The sequence below is a fragment of the Sorex fumeus genome, unplaced genomic scaffold (genome assembly GCF_029834395.1).
Source record: "Sorex fumeus unplaced genomic scaffold, SorFum_2.1 ptg000018l, whole genome shotgun sequence".
NCBI classification, from domain to species: Eukaryota; Metazoa; Chordata; class Mammalia; order Eulipotyphla; family Soricidae; genus Sorex; species Sorex fumeus.
In genome coordinates, this window is record NW_026606075.1 from 8,011,142 (window position 1) to 8,030,806 (window position 19,665).

General features: G+C 38.2%; 1 protein-coding gene across 6 annotated transcripts in view; it reads left to right on the top strand.

Annotated features, from left to right (window-relative positions):
- ARB2A (ARB2 cotranscriptional regulator A) overlaps positions 1 to 19,665 on the top strand; it is a 474,471-nt gene that overhangs the window by 132,032 nt on the left and 322,774 nt on the right. For all 6 annotated transcript variants that reach the window (XM_056112439.1, XM_056112440.1, XM_056112435.1 and 3 more), the window contains one exon: positions 5,594 to 5,785. In XM_056112439.1, the coding sequence (XP_055968414.1) occupies positions 5,594 to 5,785 (192 nt within the window). The remainder of the gene's footprint in view (positions 1 to 5,593; positions 5,786 to 19,665) is intronic.

Sequence of the window (19,665 nt, forward strand, 5' to 3'; positions counted from 1 at the left end):
TGGTTTACCTTTTTCATTGATTTTATTCCATTTAGTCTTTGTTTTCGTTTGGGAGTCACACCTCAAAAAATTCAGGGCTGGCTCCTGAATCCCTGCTGAGGGATCACTCCTGGGAAGGTTCTTGGGCCCATATGTGATGTCAAGGATTGAACCCAATAGGCTTTATACAAGACAAGCATCCTACCTACTGACCTACCTCTCAGACCCTGATTTTATTTTCCTTAAAGTTCCAGAGCATGATTCTTAAGAGCTGTGAATTAAGTCTTTGTTACAAATAATTAATATTGAGATCTTTAGTATTTCTAGGTCATAGGATCTTTAAATTCACTTCAACCTATGGATTTCCAAAATAAGCCACAGTTAATTGGCCCCATAGATGAATCTGTCCCAGTGTTTCTTAACTGGTGAACATATCACTTTCTTTCTTCAGGATATTGGAGGGGGCTGCAGGTGAAAAAATTACAAATTATTTTCTTGAACCATGGAACAAGATTAGGATGCCACTATAGTATGAGTGACAAGCCCAGAGGAAGAAAACAAAGGCATCGGTGCCATAGCGGAAAGTGCCTAAGAAACGTTATTCTCTATGATTAAGTTTTATTAATTTTCTTTCTAGAAACACTGAGATGGATATTAGGAGTACTTTGTTTTATAGGGGTTATAATATTATTATTAAAATTTAGGTTATAAAACCTACTAAACATGAGAACTTCATATCATGAGACCTATGTGTCATGTCCCTTTATGATTGGTAAAGAGTTTCTAGTTTTATCGATAAGAAATAAAAACAGAAAAAGAGTAATTTATCTCCCTCAATTCTCATTGTATATTTTTGACAGCTGTAAAGTATTTTTTTCTGTAACTACAAAGAAATGCAAACAAATAAAGTAGAGCATGCAGTATATTAATTAGATCCTGAGATGTGCTATGTCATTACAAAAAGGAGAAAAGGGAATTAGGTAATTTTCAGAGGTGGGCCATTAGGAATGCCTTCTCCACAGAGATACTGATCTTTAAGTCCTTTTTACTGTTATTTACTGTTTTTCTTGCTAAAGTGATTGTCCTTTGTGCTGCTTACAAATATGGTTAAGCATTCATACTGCAGCAAACTAACTCTTTTAGAAGTACCAAACCTAAAAAACATTTTTTCTCTTCCTCGAATACTTTTATTTTTATATCCAATACATCATGGGTGGATATTTGGGGCAGAGTGTTTAATTACTTTTGTGTATATTGTAATTTATTTATTTATTTATTTATTATTTTTGCTTTTTGGGTTCTACCCAGCGATGCTCAGGGATTACTCCTGGCTCTGTTCTCAGGAATTACTCCCGGCGGTGCTTTGGGGACCATATGGGATGCTGGGGATTGAACTCAGGTTGGACATGTGTAAAGAAAATACCCTACCCACTGTATTATCCCCTGGCCCCTGTAGTTTATTTTTGATGCCAGTATAAAGTATGGAAGTAATACGTTTAAAAATCATAAAAACAATATAAAAAAAGAAAATTATATCTTACTGCTTTTGAACTTTCAGTGCAAACCCATCTCTGTATATATAACTCAAGACAAAACGAGTCTCCCTGTAGTAATGTGCAGTGTCTGTCCACATCATTCATTTCTGATAGAATAATTTTATGTTCTCATGATTGCAAAAAAAGATCCTTTTAGAGGATTTAACTAAGGCTGCAAACTTAAGAACTTATTTATTTATTTATTTATTTATTTATTTACTTGAGAGCTTGTTTGGAGGTTCTAGCAGGGGAGTGCAGCTACTCGTATACCCTCAACCAAAGACCGGTCTGTCTCTATTCAGGGAAGGCCGTCCTCTTTGACCAAGCGCGCAGCTGTGGGAGGGACGCACATGGAGTGGTGAGGGAGAAAGGGGACACCCGCCTAGCCAGCCAGATCAGCCGAATCAACCCTGGTGATCAATGGGGTGACAGATGTCACAGCCAGATCGCCCTCACATCTATTTATTTATTTATTTATTTATTGCTTTTTGGGTCACACCCGGCAATGCACAGGGGTTACTCCTAGTTCTGCACTCAGGAAATACTCCTGGCGGTGCTGGGGGGACCATAGGGAATGCTGGGAATTGAACCGGGGTTGGCTGCATGCAAGGCAAATGCCCTCCCCGCTGTGCTATCGCTCCAGCCCAAACTTAACAATTTATGAAGAATGAATAATGTTCGATCTGATGAAAAGCCAGGCTTTGCCGTGTGGGCGCCGTACTTTCGTTAGCTTGCTGGGCTCTCTGAGAGGTGAGGAGGACTTGAATGGGGTCATCCCTGGTCGGCTGCGTTCAAGGCAAGTACCTTGCCACTTTAGCACAGCTGTAGGGTGTTTGCCTTGCATGCGGCCAGCTCAGCTGAGCAGGATTTGGTTCCTCTGCCCCTCTTGGAGAGCCCGGAAAGCCTGGCAAGCTACCTGTGAGGTATTTGATATGCCTAAAATAGTAACAACAGGTCTCACAATGGAGACATCACTGGGCCTGCTGGAGCAAATTGATGAACAACAGGAGGACAGTGCTACAGTGTTACAGTGCTGATGAAAAACAACTATGAATAAAAAAAATTCAACTATTATAATAAAAGCAATATTCAATGCATTCATTTAAGAATAAAGGTACCAAGGTAGAATTAAAATTGCCACTAACTGTAAGTATTTTTACTCAGACTAGAATGTACCAAATAACCTTGTATAAATAAGTGATTCAGTAAGGTCTGGGACCCAAAGATTAATATGGTTGTTACTACCTTTTTACTTTTTCACTCTTTTAATAGGCTTAGTATATTTAAATTTTTTATGCATGGTCTTATGTATTCCAACATCAGATTTAACAGTTTGTTTATATGCATGCATATACCCATCTGTCACATTCACTCATGTATACCTATTTGTGTATATTGACAATATTTTTTTTTTAGTTTATATGAGACAGAAATATTTATCATGGGGTACTGATGTCATCCTGATGGTGAGATGGGTTGTGTCCACATTCATCATCACTAGACACCCAAATGGCAGCCATCATTTGAGAAAACTCTGTTGCTTTCCCTATACCAGAAAACAGCAGGGTGAAGTTGAAACAGCCTTTGGTATATAGACTTCTGAGATGAGAAGACTTCTGAGAATTTATTTTTGCTGCATTTGGATCACTCCTAGTGGTGCTTAGCTCCCACTATCTGGGGTCTGCCCCAGTGGTGCTTTGAGGGCCCCTGCTATGCAGAAGACTGAATTCTGGCCTTCTCCATTCAGAGTGCGTGCTTTTGACCTTTGAGGTATCTCTGGTTTGGGGTCGTAGCATTCTCCAGGAGGCCATTCAGTATTCCTCTGAGTAGGATTCAGTGCAACAAATGTCTTCATTCCTTGTTTGACTGGAGAGAAGGCAAGTCAGATCCAGGTAATCCACAAGGTGTAAAAAGATTTAAATAAATAAACACCATCACCAAGGCACATTGTCTTCAAAATGGTAAGAACCAAAGAGAGAAACAAATTACTTAAAGTCACAAGAGAGAAGCAAAACCTCAAATACAAAGGGCACAGCATAGAATTCACTAGCGCTTCCTCACATGAAACCCTGCAGGCAAGAAGGGAATGGATGGGCTGGAGAGTACCGTGGGCTGGAGAGGACATGTGCCTTGTATGCAGCCTTCCTGGGTTTGATTCCTGGCAACCCACATGGTCCCCTGATCCCTATCACAAGTGATAGCTGCAAGTTAGTTCTGAGCACTGTTGGGAGTGCCCTTCCCCCCCCCCCCCCCCAAAAAAAGGAATGGAAAGATATGTTTAAAATACTGAATGAAGAAAACCTTCAATCTAAAGTCCTTTACCCTGCTCAACTGTCATTCAGATTTCACGAAGGGATATTTCTTATTTTTGTGTAACTGTGCATCATATACATGTATGTGTAATGTGCGTATGTTTGTTTCAAATTTTCTGTATTACTAGACGATATGTAAATTACCAGTCATCAAGACATTAGCTTTGATTCAACAACTGAAAGCTTTCCTTTCCCAGGTCACTGCCAATGTGGAACTCCAGTGTATGCTCTATGCCATGGCCTATATAATGAAAGACTGTGAAGTTATCCCTTTCTAAAAGTTTTTTTTTTCAAATATAATTTGTACATTTTTTTTTCATTCAAAACTAGTGTAAATACAGGGCCCGAGTGATAGTATAGTGGGTAGGCCATTCGGCTGACCTAGCATGCATATAGTTCCCAAGCCCATCAGGAATGAGCCCTGAGTGCAAAGCCAGGAGTAAGCCCTGAATACAGCCGAGTTGGCCTCAAAACAAACAATAAAACAAATAAAATATATATGTATATACAATAAAAATTAATTAAAATGGAATTTTTATTCTGCTAAATAGCTAATAGGTAAATTGTAGTTATTGGAGTTCATGAATAAATGTTGCTTCCTAAAATAATCATGGTAGAATCCCGTGTTCACACACTGAATGAAATTTTAAATTCTATTCATACAGAAGTGTAAATTTTAAAAAAAATACTGCATTTACGGTAATGTGTTTTTCGTGACCTTGTGTACACAGGTGTGCGTGAGTGAGCTGGTGAGGTGAGATAGTGAGGGGAGTGGGAACTTAGATACTTTGGTGGTGGAGAGGTGAGGTAGCTCAGGTAGCCATGCATTTCATACAGTTTTTTTTTTTCCTTTTTGGGTCATACCTGGCGATGTACAGGGGTTACTCCTGGCTCATGAACTCAGAAATTACTCCTGGCGGTGCTCAGGGGACCATATGGGATGCTGGGGATTGAACTTGGGTCTGCCGTGTGCAAGGCAAATGCCCTACCCACTGTGCTATTGCTCCAGCCCTCCATATAAATTTTCAAACGGTTTTCTCATTTAAAAAAATTTAGTAGTATTCCTAATATCATTTTCATTAGTTATCCTTTACAATTGTATTATTCTATTTTCTGTATTACAGGTGGAGTTTGCTTCTTATCTAAATTATTGACTTAATAGCTGATATTGGGAAAATTATTTAATCTGTATCCCTCAATTATTTACAAATGAATGTACCAATGTGGAATGGTGATTGAGATTTTTATTTTAATTTAGCGTAGTCTCTGGGACTTAGGACTAAATTAGTTATTCTTATCTGTAGTAATAAAATGTTAATTAGGCTTTAGTGTAGGGGAAAAAGCTTATTGTCACTTTTACATTTGAATTACTAGTCTTCTTTGCTCAGTTACCATGTACATGTTAGCATCTTTATGAATAATTTTAAGCTACTCTATTTCTTAATAGGGCTGGAGCGATAGCACAGCGGTAGGGCGTTCGCCTTACACGCGGCCAAATGGCCGACGCGAGTTCGATTCCTCTGCCCCTCTCGGAGAGCCCGGCAAGCTACCGAGAGTATTGGATATGCCAGACACAGTAACAACAAAGTCTCCAATGGAGACGTTACTGGGCCCGCTCGAGCAAATCGACGATCAACGGGAGGGCCTTTACCTTTTTTATTTCTTAATAGCCATTCTCTCACTTAAACTAACCATTAGTTGTTTCACATGTGTCTATACCTTATTATACCATTTACTATTACTATTTTCTTTTTTTTTTTAATATAGGTGGATGCCACTGAAAGTGAACCAAAGAGCTTCATCTTTATGAGTGATGATGCTTTGACGAACCCAGAGAAACTGATGGTTCTGATTCATGGTAGTGGCGTTGTCAGGGCAGGTCAGTGGGCTAGAAGACTCATTATAAATGAAGACCTGGACAGTGGTACACAGATACCTTTTATTAAGAGAGCTATGGATGTAAGTTCAACTTTTATATCTTATCTTATGTTGTGTTTTATCGCTATATTATAAACTATTTTATCATGTTCTTTCAAAGGTATATTCTTAATCTTACCATAATCGTGACTTTCTCATTATTATTTGTTTGTAATTAAAGACATACATTATTTTACACTTTCAACAAGGAACAAAATGGTACCTTGAGTGAGCAAAAAATTAGTTGGCTCTGAAATGAAATTCCTCAGGCATGTAGGAATTTGCTCTATACACTCCCAGACCCTTTAAATATTTTTCAGATATTTTTTACTGGGACCAGAGAGGGGTTATTCAATACATGGTTATATAGTACTTGCATGCAACTGACCCCAGTTCAATATCTAGCACTGCATTTTGTCCCCAAAATACTTCCAAACGTTATCTCTGAGCACCGAACCAGAAGTAAGTCCAAAAGACTGCAGAGCATAGCCCACTCTCCCCAGACATATTAAAATGAAATAATTTTGCTTTTTATTAAATGAAATATCCCTAAAAGCAGGGGATAGGTAGGGATAATACAGCTGATAGGGCACTTGCCTTGCATGCAGCCAACCCAAATTCAGTCCCCAGCACCCCTTATGGTCTGCACAGCAGGACTAAGTCCTGAGCACTGTTGGGTGTGACCCAGAAACAAAACAGGGAGATGTGAGGAATGTTTGGCATGGGCTGTGAGAAGCCCGTGGAATCATTTGGTTTGGCCCTTGTACATGATGGGACAGACAGATATGCATCTCATTGACTGCCTGTGGCCATCTGTCACTATTGCACAGCCCATGCATGATACAAATATCCAAATGGCTCTTGACAGCAAAAAGGTTCCCCACTGCTGACTTAAATGTCAAAGACTAATGTCCTTGAAAATATTTTAGAAAAAAAAACATGACTGTTATTATATATATACCTTTGTCTAGCTAATCTAGTGATGTAACATATTAAAGGAAATTCAATACTTTTGTCTTGTTTTGTTTTGTTTTGTTTGGGATGACACCCAGAAGTGATCAGGAATTACTCCTGGCTCTGTGCTCAGGGATCACTCTTCGCAGGGCTCCCAGAATCATAGAGAGACTTGGGGATCAAGCATGTGTTGAGCCATTTGGATCAAGCATGTGACCACATTCAAGGCAAGCTCCTTACCTCCTGTGATAGTATTGCTCCAGTCCCAGCATCTTAAGTGCTATGATGAATAATGAAATAGTAACAAGGTACAGTTTTCTTCCATATATGAGTAGAGAGATTATCTTCAGAAAAAAATAAGTGGCATCTTGTATAAAATTCAGGAATATATTTGTATGTGTGTGTATGCTTTATGCCATATTTTACAGGGTTTTTTTTTTTTTTTTTTTGGCTGGAGCGATAGCACAGCCGGTAGGGCATTTGCCTTGCATGAGGCTAACCCGGGTTCCATTCCTCCTCCCCTCTTGGAGAGCCCGGCAAGCTTGAGAGTATCCTGCTTGCACGGCACAGTCTGGCAAGCTCCCCGTGACGTATTCGAAATGTCAAAAACAGTAACAAATCTCACAATGGAGATGTTGCTGGTCCCCGCTCGAGCAAATCGATGACCAACAGGAGGACAGTGCTACTGTGCTTTGTAATTAAAATTGAGAGTGTCACACTGATGATTCCAGAGGCTGATATGTTTCTGGGGCTGGAGAGGTTAAGATGCTTGACTTGTCCATAGCTGGCCCTGCCCCCTGAGCACAATCAGAAGAAATCCCTGAGCATAGTCCCAGGAGTATGCCCTGAGCACTGCTTGTTGTGTCCCTGTATCCATATCCCCTGCCCCACTACAATAAAATATGTTCCCTGTTCTCTTGACCCTGACAGGGTAATATCAGACCAGCTCTTTAAGATTATTTTTATTCGTTGACTGTGTGAAACACTGCAAGTAGACATTTGTAGCTGGTTTACTTTTTTCACTCTTCCTGAATATCTAAAGAACTTAAAGGCATTATTTTTCATTGGCCAGCTGCTAACCTTAATAGTCCATTTGAAATACCCAAAAATAAAATTTATAAAGAAAGAAGCTCATGTAAAATAATGCATTATTTAAACTTTCAAATTTGAGATTATGAGTAAGAAAATGAACTTTCTGCATGTGGGTTTGTGGTTAGAACAGATCTGAGTGATGCCACTGAAAGTTTACATTACATGTAAGTTGTGACCACAGTTCAGTGAATGTAATTGAATAACAGCTATTTGTACATATGAGTGCTCAGAGTGAAATATTTTATGTAATTAAAATGTCTCCGTCACTAGATTAACTAAGCCTTTCCCATTCTTAAATATTCTATTTTTGTGTGAGATTTTTTGAGGTGAAAGAGTATGTGGGAAGCCATGCTTAACATCTCAGAACAATCTGTCTGTTGATATCGCAAACAGGAGGGAGGAAGTTTGCCAGTAACATTAAAATAGTCAGTCATTTTGTTCTTATAAGTAGGAATAGCATTGAGGAGATAATAATACTTCATTGCCTTGACTTTTTTCTGGTTTTCTCAGTCATAGCAACTCAAGTTCCTTGAAAAGAAGCAACTATGCAACTATGTTCTATGTACATTAGTATATTTAATAGTCATTATGTAGCGTACTTTGAAGATTTTCGTTCGTTTACTTTATTCCTTTATAAAAATGAATATCATGATGACTTTCTACATGATGAACATTTTAAAAAGAAGTATCTCTTTTATGTGGATGATGCAGTTGCATAATTTGAGCCTTAATCTTTGCATAGGGTTTCTCTGAAGAACCATCCAAATCCTTCAGAGACCTGTAGGACCCTCTCTGGGTGATAGGGTTTCTCTGAAGTTCTTGGAGGATCAGCCTGTGTCTTGGGGCTGAGGGTCAGGATAGGTGACAGGAAAATTGATAGTTTTGAAGGCAGGTTGAAGAATGCTAACAGGGAGAAAGAATCTGTCTCATCCATGCTTTCAAATCAGATTTTTTCTGCTCTCTTTATTTCCTGAACTTTTTTCTGAAATTGCAATTAACGAAATTAAGAAGAGGTGTTCATAGTTTGTAGAGCTTGGGAGCCACTATATTGTCCATGGTCTGTTTGGTTTCATATCACAGCTGACCGTAAGTAGCTGCTTCCATTTACTGACTCAAAAATATCATCTCCGATTAGCATCTAAAATATTTCTTTTCTATTTCACTTGAATGGTGTATAAAGTATACATGTAAGAATGCTAATCACCACAGTTTTAAAGGCAACAAAGCCTACCTTCACTTAAATATCCACCAGCAGTGAGCTGTTTTATTAAACGAGTATATGTTCATGTTTGAGAAGCTATGCAGTTATTAAGAAACAAGGTATATATATATCATATATATACATCTGTGTTTATGTTCATTCATACATCTTTAGACTTAACACGTGAAAACACATGAAAAATGTTTGTTTAAAAGTACAGTTTTATTGGGGGGAAGTTTCAGAGAAGTAAAGAGATGGACTAAAAGTAATAAAAGTACAGTGGTGAAGAACCTAAGATAAATAAATAAATGGTACTTTATATATGCATGCATACCCATATACTCACATGCACACATACATGAATGTACATTAATATTCTTGGAACTTTATGCACGAAATCATAAAGGTTTTTTTTTAAAACCTTTCATTTTTAGTTTTTATATTTGATTCTTTTCTTACCTGATGCAGGTGTTTCTTTTGTAATTTAAAAAGATAAATTTCAAATTAAAAATTTTAAATAAAATATGCATGAAATAGATGGTAATATTTTAGTTACTAATTTAATTATTTCTAGGAATTTAAATGTTTGAGTGTAAAAAGTAGATAGCTCCTTTAAGTAATTATTGATTTTTGTCCTTAGTAACTGAATTTATTTATTTATTCATTTATTTTTTGATTTTTGGGTCACACCCAGCAATGCACAGGGGCTACTCCTGGCTCTGCACTCAGGAGTTACTCCTGGCGGTGCTCAGGGGACCATATGGGATGCTGGGAATCGAACCTGGGTTGGCCGCATGTGAGGCAAACGCCCTACCCGCTGTGCTATTGCTCCAGCCCCTAGTAACTGAATTTAGACCTCTGATATTTGTATTTCAAACCTCTCTAAGCTGAATGCAGCTGCCTTTTTTCTTATTTGAAATGTGGATTACTGAGCTATATATTGAAACCAAGAGCTGAAATTCTAAATTTGAAAAGTATACCTTGAGATATACTATTAATTAAGCAAAGAAACTATGACACTATCAACTAAATATAGTTGTTCAAGTTGAGAATTCCAGGAAAGATTATAGACTACGATATTACTGAAGAGACAAGACATATGAAACCAGCATGCAACAAAATAAAGAAAAACAAACAGACAAACCCAAACAATAAAGTGACAGTTCTTCTAAAATGAAAGGAGAGAGGTTGTTAAACACAGCTTATTCCCTTATGCTTTCAACCCCTGACAATGGACAGGTCTGTTCCTCACATCATAGCAGGTATCCCATTACCTCTGGCCCTGTCAGGACTGAATTGGGGGTGGGGGTGGGGGGTTACTCTCAGTCTTGAAAATCTTATTACTGTTCTGGAATTTGGCCATTATTCTGAGATGTGAACAAAGCATTGTGTGATAGCTCTTTGTGTCCAGATTGTTCTTTAGAGAGAAAGTAATTAAAAACTTTACATTCAAGGTTTCTTTGATAGCCAAGTACAGAACAGTAATAGCATAGGGCATATTCTGGCATCATCCCACAAAATGTATTACAAATCTTCTTACACCTAGTACCTATTTCTTGGTGGTGGTGTTTGGATTGCCCCAACCTGTGATCAGGGCAGCAAGGAGCTACATCCATTGATTCTCTGACAACCCTCCTAGGTGGTTGAATGCTGTGTCCAGCAATGTGGTGCTGCTGGGACCTTGTGCCAGAGACCATATCACACCTGATGAAGTTGGATGGTGGCTGGTGGGTCGACATGTGGTGCTGGGAATTGAACCTGCATCTTGCACGTGCCTCGCACTATATCCCTGGCCCCTAATACCTATTTTTTAAAACTATGTTTATAGTTGATTTCAAATAAATTTTAATGTAAACCTTAGGCTTTTTCCAGAAACGAAAGAGAAAAAAATCACGCAATTTTTAAATAAGCATTTTGTTTTGCAGTGAAATATTGTTTATAATTTTGCTACACTTTGGTTTATTTCTCAACTATATACACAGTTTGAGGACTTTTTTCCCCTCTTGCTTACCTAACAATTGGACATGAATGCTAAGAGACTTAGAATAGGGGCAGAGTTTTTGAAAGTATGACAAATGCCTTGAATTTTGAATCTGATCAGACTTTCAGTGGCGGTTGAGGTAAATCTGAGTGCACAGAAGGCAGATATTCAAGTCTTGGTTAATTTCTGTCATGTTTTCTTCTGGGTCACTCTGATGTTCTTTTTCAAATCTGCTTTACTCTTGAGTGCTGCTGTATCCAATGTAGATCCCCCTTTCCTGCTTTTATTTATCTATTTTTATTTATCTGTTTTGGATCAAACCTGATCAGCCACATACAATCCCAGCCCTCACCTACTCGACTATTTCTCTGGCCTTATTTCATCTCACCTGCAGGTCCCTTTTCTGTGGTCCATCCTTTAATGTCAGCTGAAATAGTTTGATGTGTTGAATCAAAGCTGAATTTTGGAGTGAGAGCATGTGTAAGATTATGCGGGATGAGATTCTCTGGGTAGAAGGTAACTTCTGCAGTCATAATTAATTCTCTTGATATGTGCAGAGATTGAAAAAGCCACGACTTGCTTTGTGTTTAGCTTCCAAACTAACTTCCCTAGAGAAAAACTATTAATACAATGGAATAATTAGTGGGTCATTATTGAGTAGCCTTAATTTAACAACAAAAGGTTATAAGGTTATAAACAAATCAGCTATGCACATCTCACTGTAATTTTGTTTTCTTTTAATTTGCAACCTTTTTCACCTTATCTTTTATAATTTTATTTTATTTACTTCCTTTGTTTTGGAGCCACACCTGGTAGTGCTCAGGGATTACTCCTGGTTCTACATGATGGGACCAAATCCATGTGGGCCACATGAAGCACAAGCATATCCTAGACAAGCCCTATCTGCTGTACTGTCATTCTGCCCTATCTTTCATAGTTAAAAACAAATTATTTCCAGAATTCATCACTTTATCCCCCTAACTTCTTTATTTTGAGAATGAAACGAAGTATTTTTGGTACTAGGAAACATTCATTTGAAAGAACTATACAAGTATGTCATTTGTTCATGAAGGTGTAGATTTAGATAAAATATATTTACACAATCATTGAAATAAAATACTTTAAATAATATACACAAGCTCACTTAAGGATAAACACTTGTTAGTCTCTTCGGGAGTTGTTTTTTAGCATTTCATGCTTCTGATGTTTTGTAGCATTTCATGTTTCTGATGATTTTACTCAAACTTTTTAATGATATAAATAAAAAATGCTTTTAATGTGTTAAGTTCTAGATAAATTGCCCATTTCAATAAATGATACTTTATTAACTTAATGCCTAAATATGTTATAAATTTAGCATGAAAGACATCTATTAATTATTTATTCAAAGTATAAAGTACAATTTCTTTAAATTGAGTGGATTTAAGAGTAATTTGATGAAAATAGACCATAATACAATGTAGTTTTTCATAGAGCATATAGTCCTGGTCTGGGGAAAAGCTATACAAGTCAAGTCTATGCTTTGCCTAGCAGAGGCCTGGGTTCTATTCCGCTGAGTGCTGGTGGGGACTGACCCCCCAGCACAGATGGGAGTAGCCCTCAGTACTGCGAGAGTGACCCCAGAACCAAAAACAACAAAATAATATACAGTCTTGTTTACCTAAATATAAAATAAAAATTATTTTAAAAACTATTTAAAATTTATAATGAGATATAAAAATTAGATGAAGTGCTTTGGAATAATTTAAATATTTAGAATCACACAGCATTGTGTTTTAAATTATTGTTAGTTGACTTCAAATGTAAATATAATCAGTAGTCTCCTTCTTCATTCAGATGTCAGTCATCTTAGAATATGTGTCATTGCTTTGTGATTATAATCTCTATTGAAAAGAAGATGGTACAGTGCTTATAAAGTGAAGGTAGAGGGTGAGTATGTCTCATGAAGTCAGAAGCCTGTGAAGGACCCAGCTAATATTGATTTTAAAAAATTAGAATATAAGTAGTATTCTATTAAGTATGCATTCTGTAATTTTTATAAAGATGGATGTAATTTTAGGGTCATTTACATTTAGTTTTATTAAATCACTGGGATTTAAACCACCTTAGGTTCAGAATGCCATGTAGAAATGGCTAAAATAGCATACTGCTATCTTTTTGTTCTTGCCTACATTTAAAATTATAGTTAATATACATACTCTATTTTCAAACAAAACTTTCGAGTGGGCCCAGTAACGTCTCCATTGTGAGACTTTGTTGTTACTGTGTTTGGCATATCGAATACGTCACGGGTAGCTTGCCAGGCTCTGCCATGTGGGTGAGATACTCTCGGTAGCTTGCCGGGCTCTTCGAGAGGGGCAGAGGAATCGAGCTCAAGTCGGCCATGTTGGCTGCGTGCAAGGCAAACACCCTACCTCTGTGCTATCGCTCCAGCCCACAAATAAGTTATTTAAATTTATCTTATAAATCAAAAATTACAAAATAAAATCACCTCACCAGAAAAGTCCAATATTTGTAGGAAGGACCTTTTATTTTTCTAATAGTGATTATGATCCCTCTAAGATCAGGGACGAGACAAGGATGCTCACTCTCTCCACTGCTGTTCAATATAGTGCTGGAAGTACTTGCAATAGCGATTAGGCAAGAAAAAGATATTGAGGGCATTCAGGTAGGAAAGGAAGAAATCAAGCTCTCACTATTCGCAGATGATATGATACTATACTTAGAGAACCCAATAACCTCCACCAAAAAACTCCTAGAAACAATAGACTTGTATAGTAAAGTTGCAGGCTATAAAATCAATACCCAAAAGTCCATGGCTTTCCTATATGCAAACAGTGAGAGAGAAGAAAGCAACATGAAAAAAACAATCCCGTTCACAATTGTGCCCCAGAAAATCAAGTACCCAGGAATCAGCTTAACTTAGGAAGTAAAGGACCTGTACAAAGAAAACTACAAAATGCTACTCAGGAAATAAAAGAGAACACAAGGAAATGGAAAGATATCCCCTGCTCATGGGTCGGGAGACTTAACATTGTCAAAATGGCAATACTACTGAAAACATTGTATGAATTCAATGCAATCCCTATAAGGATACCCATGACATTCTTCAAAGAAATGGAGCAAACACTCCTGAAATTTATATGGAACAATAAGCCCCCACGAATCGCTAAAGCAATTCTTGGGAAAAAGAAAATGGGAGGAATCAACCTCCCTAACTTCAAACTGTACTACAAAGCAGTAATAATTGTAACAGCATGGTACTGGAATAAAGGCAGAACTGCAGACCAATGGAACAGGGTTGAATACACTGACATCTCCCCTCAATCATATGATCATCTAATCTTTGATAAAGGTGCAAGAAATGTGAAGTGGAGTAAGGAAAGCCTATTTAACAAATTGTGCTGGCATCATTGGACGGCTACATGCAAAAAAATGGGCTCAGAACTCTGCCTAACACCATGTACAAAAGTAAGATCAAAATGGATTAAAGACCTCAACATCAGACCAGAAACCATAAGGTACATTGAAGACAAAGTTGGCAAAACCCTCCATGACATTGAAGCTAATGGTATCTTCAAAGATGCCACGCCTCTGGCCAAGCAAGTGAAAACAGAGATAGATAAATGGGACTATCTTAAACTAAGAAGCTTCTGCATCTCAAAAGAAACAGTGACCAAAATACAAAGACAGTCTACAGAATAGGAAAGGATATTCACCGAATACACATCTGACAAGGGGTTGATATCAAGGATATACAAAGTACTGGTTGAACTCCACAAGAAGAAAACATCCAACCCCATCAAAAAATGGGGCAATGAAATGAACAGAAAATTTTTCTCAAAAATGAAATCCAAATGGCAAAAAAGCACATGAGAAAATGCTCTACATCATTAATCATCAGGGAGATGCAGATCAAAACCACAATGAGATACCATCTCACACCTCAGAGACTGGCCCACATTCAAAAGAACAAAAGCAACCGATGTTGGTGCGGATGTGGCGAGAAAGGGACACTCCTTCACTGTTGGTGGGAATGTCGACTGGTTCAGCCCTTCTGGAAAACAGTATGGACGATTCTCAAAAAATTAGAAATTGAGCTCCCATTTGACCCAGCAATACCACTCCTGGGAATATATCCCAGAGAGGCAAAAATGTATAGTCGAAGTGACATCTGCACTTGTTTGTTCATTGCAGCACTCTTTACAATAGCCAGAAACTGGAAGAAACCTGAATGCCCAAGAACAGATGACTGGTTAAAGAAACTTTGGTACATCTACACAATGGAGTACTATGTAGCTGTTAGAAAAGATGAAGTCATGAAATTTACATACAAGTGGTACAACATGGAAAGTATCATGCTAAGCGAAATGAGTCAGACAGAGAGGGATAGACGTAGAAATATTGCATTCATCTGGGGGATATAAAGTAACAAAATAGGAGATTAATACCCAAGAATAGCTGAGATCAGCACCAGGAGGATTACTCCATAGCTTAGAGGCCAACCAGGCATTCTAGGGGAAAGGGCAGCTCAGATAGAGAAGGGAGCACCAAATAAAGGGTGTTTGGAGGATCCTCCCAGGAGGGGAGATGCATGTCGAAAGTAGACTATGGACTGAACATGTTTTCCACTCAATGCCTCTTTTGCAGACTACAACGCCCAAAAGGAGAGAGAGAACAAAAGGGAATGCCCTGCCACAGAGTCAGGGTGGGATGGGAGGGATGGGTGTGGGAGGGATATTATCCATGGTGGTGGAAAATGGGCACTGGTGGAGGGATGGGTATTTGATCATTGTATAATCGAAACCCAAGCACAAAAAATTTTAAGTCTACAACTGTACCTCATGGTGTTTCACTAATAATAAAAAAAATGGAAAGAAAAAAGAAATAAAAAAAAGTAAAAGGTAATTACTAGATAATTTTACTCATGTGCATAATGCAAATAATTAAGGCAAACAAACTGAATAAAAAACTAAAATGACAAAAATATTTTTATGTTTCCAAAAGAAAATTACTTTTCACGTAACTTTATTTTATTTTGGGCTTTGGGCCACACCCAGATCTGCCCACTACTCACTCCTGCCCACTACTCAGGGACTGTCTTCAGTGCTCGATGCGGCTGGTGTCAGCCCTGTGCAGGACAAGCGTGTTCCCATCTATACTCTATGGAGCTCTGAAACATAATGTTTAAATTAGGGGAAGGACTGGAAGGAATCCTATGTTGCTTTCCTGCTGATTACAAAGAACATCACTTTTGCTATAATTTTCAGTTTCCCCACATTCAGTAGTATGACTAAAGAATCTACAACCTTTAGTAACTTATCTTTATGCTAATCTTAAAACTAATCTTATAGATCATTATTAGGACGGGAGATACGGTACTTGGATTAAGGCACCTCTCTGGCCTCTCACCCATATTAATTGTTCCTTATTATTACATACAGCTTTGGAAACTTGATTGAAGGGAACCAATTCAGTATTAAAGTTATATGTGTACACAGTTAAATATTTTGATACAGTGTAGATTAAACATAAACTGCTTTGTAATAAATCACTAACAAGGATTACTTACTTCTTATGAAAAATAGGTATGTTTTGGAATATAGTCCTGATTATACCATGTACATAAACACATATCTGCATATGTTAGAAATATCTGTGTATGTTGAAATTCCAAATTGCTAATCCAATAAAAATATAAATAAAAACTCCATCATTTGGAAAGCTTGTCAGTTCTGTTGGGAGGCGAGTACTTACTTATTCATACCATGAGCTGCATATTTTAATAAATTTCCTTTTCTTGCAATGAAGTGGTCTTGAAAATATTTTACAGACGATTTACCCAGAGACACACATGTGAGAACATTTTAAAACTTTTTAAGGTTCAGCTTAACCACTCTTCATTTTCTGGTGGTAAGAAAGGGTCTTTTCATGCCTGTTTACTTAGAATTGTTAATGGTTAGAAAATGTACTCTCCTTTGAACATCGTGTGTTGTGATCAAAACCTTAAACAAGTGAAATTCTTCTATCAGAACAATCAAAAGTAATTGTCCTTTTTTTCCCAGAAATTAACAAATGATCCCATCAGAGCCTGCGGGAGAGGTTTTGAGTAGGTCATCTGCTGCCCCGGGCTTTTTCTCTCCCCCCACCAGGCTTTGGTTTACTTTCTCCCACTTTCTGCCTGTGGCACTGGATGTTTGTAAAATTTCACTTGCTGTTCCTCTCCAAGGAATCTCAGGAGTGGAGGAAAACTTATACAAAATTAATAAATAGTGTTACTTTTTCATTATTCCCCATCCTAGGCAATTTGCTACTGTCCATTTTAGAAGACAACAAAAAGAAGCTTGTGTAGGAAGCGCTTACAGCTGTGCATTTAGAAGCAAAACCTTGGCGAATTTTAAAAAAGAAATACAAAGGAAGAAAAGTACATATCTGAATATCTGAAATGCTTTATAAAAATTAAGCATATTTACTCAGTCATTTCTCAAAGCCGCTTCTTTTACTCCTAAAGAGATTTTGAAGCTCTAAAATTCCCCTTACACATCAAAAGAACAGGTATAGTATGTTATGACCAAATTAATGTGTTTGTCAGAGATGAGGTTTGACTACTCGAATCTGCTTATTTAAAGATTTATTTTAATCCTCAGATGAATCAGTTTTTGACTACGTAAACAGTGTGCAGGGTCCTAATGTGGGAACCACTCCTGGCAGTGCTTTTCCTGTTTGTGTGAGCCTCACAATTCAGTGCTCAGAGCCCCTCCCAGTGGTACTTGTGGACTCACGGACTATACGTGGCCATGCTGGAAGCAGTAGGGATGGGAGTGATGGGAAGAATAAGGCAATGATCAAACTCTGGGACTTCCACCCATTATGTGTCTCTCTTGCCCCGTAAGCATATATTTGACTTGGTAGGGATGCTCCCAACTAGTGCTCAGGGGCTGGGAACTGCCCTTAAGACATTGTAGTTTAATGACAGGGTTGGAGGGTAGGCAATGCCATACCTTGTATATGTGCCCAAAACTTAAGCCCTGGGTACCATGAGAAGTAGGCTTTTAGGAAAAATTAAAAGCATAAAATGTTTTGGGGAAGATGGGATGGGTCTCACTCAGCTGAGCCCAAGGCTTATACCTGGTTCTGTACTCAGGAATCATTTCTGAGAGTTCTGGGGAGGGGGAGGGGAATAAGGGGTGCCAGGATGGAAATTGGGTTGGCCTTGTGCAAGGCAAGCACCTTATTCACTGTGCTGTCTCTTCAGCCCCCTGAAACTTTTTCAAGTAAAAAAAAAATTGACTTCAGAATCTTTAAATGTTCTTTTATATAAAATCAGATGAATTGTCTCAAATGAGTTGTAAATTATTATAACATTTGATTATTTTGGTAGTATTGTTGCTTTTTATTTTACTTCATTCAGATTTCTTGAACGTAATTAACCATATAGCATATGCATTGAGTTATTTATCAGCACAATGATGCGGACCTAGAACATTCCATTCTCGCTGGCTTCTTGCATCCCCCGCCCCACCGTCCCACGACGAGTAATATGTATTTCCCACGGAATTAGTTAGGACACTATTTCCCAGGGGCTGGAGCAGTAGCAGCACAGTGGGAAGGGCGTTTACCTTGCACGCTGCTGACCTGGGTTCAATTCTTCCGTCCGTCTCGGAGAGCCCAACAAGCTACCGAGAGTATCCTGCCCCCCATGGCAGAGCCTGGCAAGCTACCCGTGGCGTATTGGATATGCCAAAAACAGTAACAAGTCTCACAATGGAGACGTTCCTGGTGCCCGCTGGAGCAAATCGATGAACAACGGGAGGACGGTGCTACCGTGCTACTGTTTCCCACAGTGGGTGCTGCTGCTCCCTGGGGTAATGGATTACCAGAATGATCCAGGTGAGGGACATACTTAGTTTCCTGTATTCATTTTGTTCACTGAAGAAGCTGGATTTCCAGGCGGCACAGTATTTTCTCTTCCTTGACCAGGGGAAGTAGGCCAGATGTGTGGATCACTGAGGCTTAGGCATGTGTTCTCAGCTTCAAGTTGGCATTCGGAGAGAGAGAATTGTTCTGGGTGTGGATTGCCCTGTGCAGTCCTCATGCCTACCCACACAGTGCTTGTAGCGCTATGAGCACCCTGGCAAGCCCTTGATTCAATTTGTGCTCTTGTTATGTAACCCGTGCCCTTGCTTTTCCTTTTATCGGATGCCTTCTTCCCAATTTCTTTTTTGATTTTCATAAAATTCTTACGCAAGTCATTCTTGAATTGTTTGAGGTAAGAATCACTTCTAGTGGTAAGTAGTAATTTTTCTGATTTTTATCGTGTAATTTGAAGATCTGTGTTAACAGCTTTAGATATTGTTGTGGGGGTAGAAATAAGAGCTGATTGAGAGGCTCTAAGTCTGATTTCTGGACTAGAGTAAAGTATAGCATTACTATCGAGGCTTATGCTAGTTCCTTAAATACCACTTCCAGGTATAATACTTATTTTGTCACTTATTTCTGGTGTCTTCATTGGAACCATCCAGCACTGGTTTTATAAAATCTTTGTCATCTGTTTATACATTATCAAGCATATGAAAAGTATGATAGCAGGAAGTTGTAATTTCCTTTTCCACTAAGATTTTGTAAGATAAATGCATAATTCCATTTCTGTTTAATTTTTTTGCAATAACTTTTACTCGTGTCATTTAAAAAATA